The sequence below is a fragment of the Brassica oleracea genome, chromosome C9 (assembly GCF_000695525.1).
Source record: "Brassica oleracea var. oleracea cultivar TO1000 chromosome C9, BOL, whole genome shotgun sequence".
Classification (NCBI taxonomy): Eukaryota; Viridiplantae; Streptophyta; class Magnoliopsida; order Brassicales; family Brassicaceae; genus Brassica; species Brassica oleracea.
In genome coordinates this window covers 26,614,065-26,625,533 of record NC_027756.1, presented here as the reverse complement: position 1 = coordinate 26,625,533, position 11,469 = coordinate 26,614,065, and the positions used below count along the sequence as shown (strand labels likewise).

Sequence of the window (11,469 nt, the reverse complement as noted above, 5' to 3'; positions counted from 1 at the left end):
ATGGTGGGTCTTTATTGACAAATTGTTTTGGGCCTTCGAAAATTGTTTGGGTTTTAATGGGCCAAAATTTTCTGGGCCGTAAATGGGTCGTTACATTTTTTTTTTTTTTGTAACAAAATGGGTCTTTACATATATATACAATTTTAGCGACAAAAAGAGGGGTCACACATGCTCTTTGAAGCGTTTCATGTTTACCGGACACAAACGGAGAGAAAACCAGTCTTCATTTGACACTTGTTCTAAGATGTCTAGGCTACAGTCAGCCTTCTCATCTTCCGGTTACAGAAGGTACTTCCGTCTTAACGTCTAAGATGCCTACGCTAGACCCAAATCTGGGTCTTCTTGGCATGGTTATTGCAGTGCTCAGGATAATTTGGTATAGGGTAATTTCTCGTCCAAGCCAGGTGGTAAGAAGAGGAAGAGCCATTCTTAACCACAAAACACAACCACAGAACGATGCGAGCTTCCATAATAAACCACTATTTGGATATATGCATAGACCGATTTATTAGCATTATTTTCCGGTTAGTTATAACAAACAAGTAAATTAATTTATGTTTTTTTTGTCAAAAATTAATTTATGTTTAAGCTGTAATAACTTGAAAGCCACAATAATAGCTAACAATACAGAAAGCAGGCACATGTGTAACACAAAGAAAGATCATAAGATTGCAAAGGTTCCAAAACTAAATTCAAAAGGTGTCTGAAACACTAGTTCGAAGAAGAAACATAAATCAAAATCGATCCTTGTGAAGCATATCCAATAAAGCAGTAACTAGCAACAATAGGCTTGCTTAACGCTTCTTTGACACACCAACAGTCTTTCCTCTGCGACCAGTGGTCTTGGTGTGTTGTCCACGAACACGGAGACCCCAGTAGTGTCTCAGACCACGATGGTTCCTGCACGTTGCAAAACCACCGTTACATAAATCATTCAATTCAAACACCAAGAGAACACACGGTGGTAACAAGTTAATATGATGATTGGCATTAGTATGCGTTTACCTGATTTTCTTGAGACGTTCAAGGTCATCCCTGAGCTTCATGTCAAGGGCATTGGAGACGACTTGGGAGTACTTTCCGTCTTTGTAATCTTTCTGTCTGTTCAGGAACCAGTCTGGGATCTTGTACTGTTTTGGATTTGCGACAATTGTCATCAGGTTGTCGATTTCAGCTGCAGATAACTCACCAGCCCTGTACAAATATCATGTAAGACAATAAATTCCCAAATAAAGCATGATTTGCAAAGTGGAATAAGCAACAAAACACACGACTCAAGACAAGCATACAATAATAAAACTGGATCTAGGAAAGATTAGGGCTGTTCTTTTGGTGAACACGGGTAGTTGCGGCAGCGACTGAAAATTTAAGCTATCATCACTGCAAAACACAGCAACAATGAAACACCGCCAGCCTGCTTTTCTTGACGCTGCGGCTGATCGCGAGGAGTAAATGGAACGCTGAATATTTCAGCGTCAGCTGCTTCCCCATATTTTGTACTTTCGGCAGTTTATCAGCGTTCATTTTAATTTCCGTGCCATTAAATTTGCTTTCCGTCTGACTATAATTTCAGTCGCTGCCGCAACTAGCTGCGTTCACCAAAAGAACAGCCCTATTGATGACCCAGTCAGGTAATTGCTAAGTTAAAAACTTGAAAAAGGCTAAGCTGATTCTTTACATAAACATTTACTTCCAAATAAGACAACAAACTATTACTTATATCAATACGACAAAACAAGAAACAGTATCGTCTAGACCTAACACAGGAGAAAAATAAGACACCAGCATTCACAGAAAACCAAAACATTTGAAAAGAGCATTTGCATGACCAACAATAAACTGGTGAGTAAGAACTAATATGATTTACATGATCACAGTCAAGAGTAACTATTCTGTCTTTCAGACAGGCAAAGTAGAGTAAGCAGCACCTATGTGCTCCACACACAGCTCAAGACAAGCATAAAACATTGAATTAAACAAAACTACATCTAAGATCCCGTTGGGTTTTGCTAAAGATAAAACCAGAAAATAAAGCTAAGCTTACATCCGCATTAGACAACAAGCTATTACATTCATCAATAGGACTAAACAGGAATCTAAAAATTACAAGAAACGGAACCACCTAGACCTTGCACAAGAGAAAATAATAAGCCACTCAAAACGAATCACTGATAGGAAGAGACCATTACTAACTATTTCAGCTATTTCAAATAAGAGAAGACAAAAGCTCAAACCTTTTGTTCATGTCGACATCAGCCTTCTTGCAGACGATGTTAGCCAATCGCCTCCCAATACCTTTGATAGAGGTAAGAGCGAACATTATCTTCTGCTTACCATCAACATTTGTGTTCAGCACACGGAGAATATGCTGAAACTCATCATTTGCGACCAAAGACTACACATCATAACAAAATCTCAATCAGAAAACCAACACTTTTCAAACCTCCTTGTAATTATAAACTCGCGACTACAGATTCCAGAAACTAACACAAACCTAAGAGCGAGTAGATTTTGAACAGGAGAGAAGAATATAAAAGCCGGGTTTCAATTGCGGATGGAGAAAATAACGTTTTATCAGAGCAAAATGGTTATTACCATTATGATTTGCAGAGATCAGATACGCTAAAGCAGCAAGCCGTCTTCAAGCAGTGACGATCTCTGCAGAATTGAGCACAAAACAAAAGAGGACTGCCAAAGGTTTTTCAGCTCTTTATATAGATACCTCATTATTAGGGTTATCGTAATACTGAGCCTTTCAAAGACCATTATACCCATCATAAAATTAATGATTTTTATATAAATACATTCAGTATACAAATTCTATTCATGGTCTGTACGATTTTTTTTTTCCTCAAATGATTTATTAATGTGTCTAGGCTCAAATGGACTTAACCTAACAAACTATAAAACCAAAAACCCAAGAAGAAGGCCATATTTTACAAACGATGGCCGTAGCCCAAAGAGAGAAAACCGTAGAAGAAAGAAAACAAAGCCGGTGAAGAGCCACCGTCACACCAAGAAGTGTGACACGGAGACAAAGCCGGCCGTCCATCACCGAAAGAGAAGGCAAAAGCACCGGAGGCAGAGACGAGAGATCACCAAGGAAAGGTGCATCTCCGGAAACAGGAACCGGTCGGTGAAACCCAAAGCCGGTTGAAAGATGCCGGAAACAAACCGCCAATATAAACAAAAGCTTCGTCCCATCTCTATCTCTATGAAAGATCGAGGTGAGGGAACAGAGAAGAGAGAGAAGTTTTTTTGTCTAAAATTTATAATACTTTAGTTGTAAAAAGTATGCAATCTAAGTTTGGTGTCTAGTTTGTTATTTATAATACTACGATGTGGACCCCGTGAAATCACGAAGCAAAGTTAATATTAAGGTTTCAATATTAATTTTCTATGATTATATATTAAATGTTTTAAAAAATAAAAATATATGAGTTTTTAAAATATATATAATTATTTTTAAAATAAAAACATTAAAGATGAAAATAAGATTATTTGAATTTTATTATAAATATAAGATATTGAAAACACTAAAGCCAAAGTGATGCAACCCTTCAAAATTATTAAATTTTCAATATTATTTTTAAAAGTATTATACATTAAATGTTTAAAACAAAAATGATGATGTATAAATGTTTTTAAAAATATAAATAAATGATATAGTTAAAAATAAAAGCATTGAAGATGAAAATAAGATTATTATAAATAAAAGATATTAAAAACACTTATGCCAAAATGATGCAATCCTTCAGAATTATTAGGTTAACTAATCAAAATTAAAATTTCAATATTATATTTAAAATGATTATAAATTAAATGTTGAAAACAATAAGTTTTATATATTTGTTAACTTATTGATTTTTCTATCATGAAATGGTTCAGTGAAAATGTACAATGATTAATTTTCTTATAATATATAACTCTTTAATGAATAAACATATGTTTTTTTCTTAATTGATCAAATATTTAAAAAGTTTTTATTATGAAATGGTTTGATGTTTAAGCTTCTGAAATATACAATTTTCGATTATGAAAAATATTCAATAAAATGGTTAATATTAAGTTTCAGAAAAGAAATATTCTTTAAGGAACACCTTTTTTGTTTAATTGAAACTATGATTTCATACTCATGTTCCTAAATGAAATTAAAGCCCATAGATTAGAGATTATGAGCAAACTCAACCATTAGATTGATTTTTTCTATAAACAATTGATTACATCTGCGAAAAATAAAAAAGAACTCGGAGATAAATCAAGAAGTAATTGGGGAGCAATTGTATGAACATTTGATGGATTTCTGTTTTAAATATGTTTGTGAAGTAATAATGGAGAAATAAAGAAACCAATTTGTTATAGGTTTCTGTTTTAAAAACGTTCAATATATAAGATTCTGAAAGGTACAAGTTTTTGTTTTAAAAAGGTTCACTATATAAGTTTTTGAAGAGGTAGGTACCTTGCTACTCCAAAAGGTATGTGTTTCTTTAGAAGGAAACTTTACAAGTAAATTAATATTCCTTAAATCATAACACTGAAAATCACACCTCATTTTTTAATTTAACAAATAAAAATAATTATGAAAGGGTATGTTTGTTATTCTTAACAAATATAAATGATTTATGAAAAGGTACATTAGTTAATCTAAATGGGATGTATTGTTTGGAAAAAAGAGAATATTCAAAAAAGAGTTGCAATTTGTATTGTTTGGGTGATGTAAACATTCTTAGGAAGAGTGTATTATATCCCCCTAGTTTATAAAAAAAAATATTGACTGTTGGTGATACTACTATATCGACATGTATATTTTTTTTAAATGTGCCATTGTTATATGAGGGAACGCGTTGGTTCGGGATGACAAAATACCTCGCTTGTGTTAATAAATGATGGTGTCACTTATTGTATAAATTAAATCAACCATGGCCATTGGATTGTATAAATTAAATCAATCCTGACCATTAGATATAATAGTTGTATAACGGGAAAACAAAACTAACTTCAGTTTTATGAAAATACTAGTAGTGTGCCCGCATTACGCACAGGTTGTTTGACATATGTGCTATTCAAATTTGTGAATTATTTTGTTGGTTATTGGTGAAATTTGATATGCAGGTTTTTTGTGCAAGTGGATAAATGTTTAATAGTTTTAGTGTTGAATCATGTAAATACAGCTGTTTTAAGCAGTTTTAGCCAATGTATGAGATGATTGCATGACATGTCGGTGATGGTTTTTTATGACTGCATAACTCTAGATATGATATCTCATTGGATGTCTCGAAGAAATTGTTCAAAACTTGATAGTGGTTTATATGCATTCATTTTTTAACTTATTTTGTGTAAGAGATTGTTGTTGTTTTTTGTGTGATGGAAATTTTGATTTATATAGTCATGTAAAATGTATGTTAAATAAGACATTTTATTTTTGGCATGCCAGTGTAATTAATCGTGAAATTTTATTGAGTTAATTATGAAAATGGTTTTGTAGTGTGGGGGGAGGGGGGGGGGTGGGTATATAAATTGTCGGGGGGAACTTGGTGTTCCGTTTGCTAAACCAATTTATCAATACATTTGTGGGTATTTATTAATTTCACTATGGAATCTTTTTTTTTATTAATTTCACTATGGAATCTTTATTTGGTTTGTTTAGTTATATGTAGGTTTTATTAAAAAAATCAATCACTCTTTTATGTATTTGTATTTAGCTGAGTTTCTCTATATTATGTGCATGTGACACTAAGAATGTTGTTATAAGTTGGGGTATAAATTAATTTGGTATTAAAAAGGCTATTCATATATTGGTAAGGTTCAGTAATTAAGTTTGGGGGTCATTTTTTTTTGTCGGGGGTAACTTAATTGGTGTGCCGTTTGCCAAATTAATTTATCAATACATTTGTGTTATTTATTAATTTCACTATAGAATCTTTATTTGGTTTATTTAGTTATATGTAGGTTTTATTACAAAAATCAATCATTGTTTCTGAGTTTCTCTATATTATGTGCATTTGACACTAAGAATGTTCTTATAAGTTTGAGCATATCTATCTTCACTCCATAATTTACTGCAAAATAAAATTTGAAATAGAGTAATGAAAAAACAAAAAAAAAGTAATTACTCCATAAATAGAGTAATTTTTTTAATTTTTTATTCATACTTTATTTTCCACTCTATTTTTTGAAATAAATTATAGAGTGGAAATGGAGATGTCTTTAAGGTAATTTTTTATAGAAAAAATCATGAGTATAATTCATGCGTAGTTTTTTTGGGATTTACGTTGCACTCAGATGGTTTAAACTGTCTGTCTATGTACTGTAGCTTGTATATGTGGCTTTGTATGTCGTCTCTGGGGAGCTTTAACTTAATTAGTTATGGCTTTGCTTAGGTTGGAATTTTTTTTTAATAGACATAATGGAATTTTTTTGCAATAGTAGTTGAACGTGTAAACAAAGCAAAATCCCAAGGGAGAAAAAGTCTGATTATCTAGTGTATTGAGTGGATTATTAGAGACATCAGATATTCATGTTTCGGGAAATGATGGCAACTTCTGTCCCTCAACCGCCACTGTTAGAGGCTTTAGAGCTATCCAGATGTAATCAGTATTAATCACTGGTTTTCCAACATATTTAGTTTTTCAGGACTTGTTAAAGATTATAACTGGCTAATGGTCCTTTGATTAAGTGATAAACTTTCTTGCCTAATTTGTGAAAGAATTTTGTATATTCATTGATTAAGAAAAACAAAATACAATGAATTAATGGAGGATAATCGTTTAAAAAAAATTAATTAGCAAAATATTTTTTAGAACACGTCTAAATTGAGGTTGCGCTATGTCTAAGATAAGATTTACTTAGAATATATTCGGTAACATTTGTGTATTTATTGTTTGGCAGCTAGTGTGCTTTTTATAAAGAAGGACCAAGACTATTGCAAAAACAAAAACTCACATTGGACCAATTTGATTGGTTCCCTTAGACGAGAGACATCGATTATTTATGGATCTTATATATTAAAACAGAGTTCACAACCTTTGTATTTTTTTAAAAAGTTGGACCTAATAGATATATTCTTAAAAAGTCATGTTACATTTAATCTCAAATATTATCATTTAAATTTTGGGTCTACCATAAATTTTTATTATAGGTTATCAATAATTAGATTTAAACGATAGATAATCCATTGAATTTATAGATATTATAAATTAAATAGATATAATTTAATGTTGTAATACTATACATCCATATGTTAATAATTTAAATATTTATCGATGTTAACTTTTAAAATTATAAAGATTTTTTTTTTAATAACAAAAATCATATTATCTAACAATGATTAATCTTTACTACCTTAAACCAATGAAAACAAATTTTAAACTATATAGTTTATTTTAAAAATTAAACAAAAACTAAATGTTTAATTATTTACTCGATAATATAAATCTATGAAGCGAAAAGTTTAATTTTTTAAAAACTTTATAAATTTGTGAAATGTTATAATATTTTTGAATATGACAATAAAACAATATTTTACTAATCTTTATATATATAGTTACGATTTTAATAATGAAATAATAATCCGAATATATATATATTGAAGAAGATACAAATACATGTGAAAGTTTGAAACAATCTATTCAGTGAAAAAAATATACTGTAAACTTATTATGTTTTAAAAATTGATAGACACAATATATATTATAATATATATTAATTTAGAATTGAAAACAAAATATTTATATAAAAATAAATAAAAACAAAAATCTACGCAGTTGGGCGGTCGAGATCTAGTTTGATTATTATATTTGTTTTGGAAAGCATTTGATTCGTTTTGCTAATGATGTGTCGTGGGTGCTTTTAGTAGCGCCTTCCTTGCGACATTTGAGTGGGCTATCTTACTGAATACAATACGTTTTTGAATCTGACGGCATAATTATTTATTGGGCTTTAGGGCCTCATATACTTATACATACGTTCTCTTTTTTATTAACAGATGTTGTTGTCTCCATGGGCCTTATTAATTGGGCCACTTGTAGACGAAATTAATCGAATCCACAGCAAAATCGCAAGCTCTGATCTCCTGATTCTTATGAGATCCAGTGTCTTCCTCCACCGCACAACGCTTTTGAGCCACTACTTGCCACCTATCCGCCGTCGCATCTCCCGAGACCAGGACAAAGAAGCTCGACCGAATCACCGACAACTTTCTCAAACTGAGCAGGATCGAGCTTTACGATTACCCAATCCTCTTCAGCCATAAACGTAACCTCCGCCGTGTCTATAGATGCCGGTGATCTTGCCACCCACGCATCTGGCTCAGCTGAGAACAGAGCCGCGGAGAAGACGGCTTTTAATGTGAAGCTGAAGAGGTTCGAAGCTGCGTTGTAGATTAATGTGAATAAGGAGATTAGAGCGTTCACGGAACTGGGATTGAAAGGAGGCGGAGGCGATGAGAGCACGATGTTCTCGATGGTTGTTGAGCAGCTGCCAACTTTTAAATCGTCTAGGAAAATGCTTGAATTCGCCATATTTCGAGTTGATGCTTGACAGAGTTTGTTTTCGAGAGATGTAGTTCTTCATCGCTTTCTACGAACATTTATAGGTGGGGTTGCAATAGGGTCACCGTAGATGATGATGGAGCTGATTAAATGCGAGAGAGTGGGAGGAGAGGTCGAAATGACTTAAATGATTGGAGTAATGTAGGAAAAAAAAACAGAAACTGAAAACGTTAGAGAGACTTCGATGGGATAGGGTCAGTCGGCCGACTCTTTTCTCCTCTTCCACCCATCTAATGAAAGAAACCCTAAATAAATCATGGCCCAGTATGAGAAACAAAGTAGTGGGCCAATGAAGAAAAACACATCGTATTAGTAAAATAACACGGGAATAGAAACGCACCGTATTAGTATTAATAAAGATGATACGTGACATTTTTTCCCCTAAGGAGAAAAAAAGGGCCTACTTTATTGGTACAGATAGATAGACAAACTCTTATAGTGAAAATATAACTCTTAAAACTAATAAATAAATTTATTAAGATATTATAACTACTTTTTAAAAAAGTTTCAATATATAGTTGCACGTTGAAAAAATGTAGAAATACACTTATTAAAATATTTTAACTACTTCTAAAAAGTTTTTCAATAGTTGTATGTTGGGAAAACAAATTTAATCTCAATTTTTTTAATGAAAAGACGCAACTCTTAAAGCAAATATTGTACAAATATACTTATTTAGATATTATAATTACTTTTTAAAAAATTCTAATAATTGCATGTTGGAAAAACAAAACTAATCATTTTTTTTTGAACATGCAAAACTCATTAATAATAATCCTAATTAATGTCCAAAGATGCAATTTTTCATTTTAACATTGTGTCTTGAGAAATTGTCACATATACCACATTCATAGTACCACTTTTCATGTCTACACTAATCATTTTTACCCTCACTTTTAATGAATGGCATAAGATAATTATACATATAGGGTTAACTAATCTAGACTTAGGGTTTAGAGTTGGGGAGTGGAGTAGGCTTTTTGGAATATGAAATTTAGGATTATAATAAATATATAAATAAATACTTAAAATTTTTAAAAAAATTTAAAAAATAGTTTCAAACATAATTTTCAATTTTCAAAAAGAAAATTTGAAAAAAATTAAAAAAAGAATTTCGAAAAAAATTCAAAAAAAGAAAATTTATAAAAAAGTTCGAATTTGAAAAAGTATAATTCGAAAACATAAATTATTTTTTTCTTTTTTCCTTTTTTATTTATTTAAATAATGGTTTATTATATATATAGAACAATGGTATAAGAGTCTTTGCCACTTAATGAAGAATATATTTTTGAAAATATCCTTTTAATGGTGGTAAAGATGAAAAATGGTGCCATGAAAGTGGTAAACATGAAATTTCTACTTGTGTCTTTTGGTTTTATGAGTTGTATTGTTTTTTTTTAAGTTGTCAAAATGTAGAAATATGAATTTCTTCATCTTAATGATGCGTTTCTTCATCATAAAAGTTGCATAAATTTGTTTTTATTTGTCAAAATGTCTAAAATGTAACTTTCACTCTAACAATGTATCTTTCATCTTAAGAGGTTGCATTGGTTTAAAATAAACTGTCAAAATGTATAGTATGTAGTTTTTCATATTAATAACTTTTTATCCTAAATTTGCATAAGTTTTTTAATGAGTTATCTATTTTTTTTTTTTTTTTTTGACGTCGAAAGGCTCATTCTATTACTCAGATTTGAGGTGGTCTGGGTAACCAAACCGGAATAGAACAACCAATAAAAAGTAACTCCTATGGAAAGATCTCGCAGTCTTAGCTAAAAAATATGAAATCTGAAATCTGGTTCCGCGCCCGTGGAACATGAATAATGCTGAAGTCCGGGAAGCATATTTGTAACGTCTCTATCCTCTCCAACTCCGTCGCAAAAATTGGCCACGCCTGAGGGTCCTTTATCATTGCAATCAGCTCCTTACAATCTATCCCGAAGCTCTGACATGTTGAGTGTTGAAGCATATTCTCCATCGCTCATCTCAGTGCTTCTACTTCCGAATGCAAGGCTGATTCGCGTCGAGTGAAATTCCTTGTTCCCATAAGTTGAATGTTCCCACCACTGTCCATCCATACCCATCCGCATCCACTGAATTGAGCAGAAGATGTCTAAGATCCATCTAATAAGCAGATATTAGCCAAGCTTATGACTTGGGTTACCACAGGGTTATTATCCTGTACCACTGGTTGTACCACTTCGTTAGCATCAAACCAGGCTTTGCATTCACTTTCTGCATGTCGAACTAGTTCCAAAGGATCTCTATCTATACCCCTAAAAAGTTTGTCATTCCTAACCTTCCAAATATACCATATTATCCAGGGATAAGGATCCCTGTCTAGTTCTGGTTCATGTCTAGTTCTGGTTTAATAATGCTATTCTTCCTCCAAAACAGATAGTCCATATTTGTGTAGACACTTGATACGGTAAATATATCTGGGCTTGTCGGAGTCGACGATAATGACCAAACTTGGAGAGCTGGCGGACATTCAAAAACGGCATGGGTTACTGTTTCCTCTAGTTCTCCACATCTTGGACAGTAATTGTCACACCTCATATTGCGTCTTGTTAAGTTTCTCGTTACTGCCACATGATCAATTAACAGTTGCCATATAAGATGACATATCTTCTTCGGCGCCTTTATCTGCCACACAAAGGCTTGGAGCTTAGTGATGCTTGGCTCTAGAACTTCCTTCTCAGCCGATGGCTTTAGTACATTCTGAGCCACCCAGTATCCAGATTTGACCGTGTATTGGCCATTCCTTGTGTAGCTCCAGCAAAAAGTATCCCGACTATGAGTTGAGCTTATGGCTAGACTCCTTATGAGAGGTATGTCCTCAAGACTGACATAACTCTCCAATAGACCAATGTCCCATTCCTTCGATACCTGGTCAATAAGATCGCTGACTCTCATATTC

The 11,469-nt window shown here is 32.4% G+C and overlaps 2 protein-coding genes across 2 annotated transcripts in view; both read right to left on the bottom strand.

Annotated features, from left to right (window-relative positions):
* Positions 1-577: 577 nt before the first annotated feature.
* Positions 578-2,719, bottom strand: LOC106313634 (40S ribosomal protein S18). The gene is made up of 4 exons (XM_013751503.1): positions 2,596-2,719; positions 2,235-2,395; positions 1,006-1,194; positions 578-900 (listed from the first exon to the last, which is right to left on the bottom strand). Exons 1-4 carry the CDS (start codon positions 2,596-2,598, stop codon positions 795-797), a joined length of 459 nt encoding a protein of 152 aa, XP_013606957.1. The 5' UTR covers positions 2,599-2,719; the 3' UTR covers positions 578-794.
* An 8,170-nt stretch (positions 2,720-10,889) lies between these two features.
* LOC106314671 overlaps positions 10,890-11,469 on the bottom strand; it is a 4,553-nt gene continuing 3,973 nt past the window's right edge. Inside the window, exon 7 of the mRNA XM_013752505.1 lies at positions 10,890-11,438. Coding sequence (XP_013607959.1) covers positions 10,890-11,438 — 549 coding nt within the window. The remainder of the gene's footprint in view (positions 11,439-11,469) is intronic.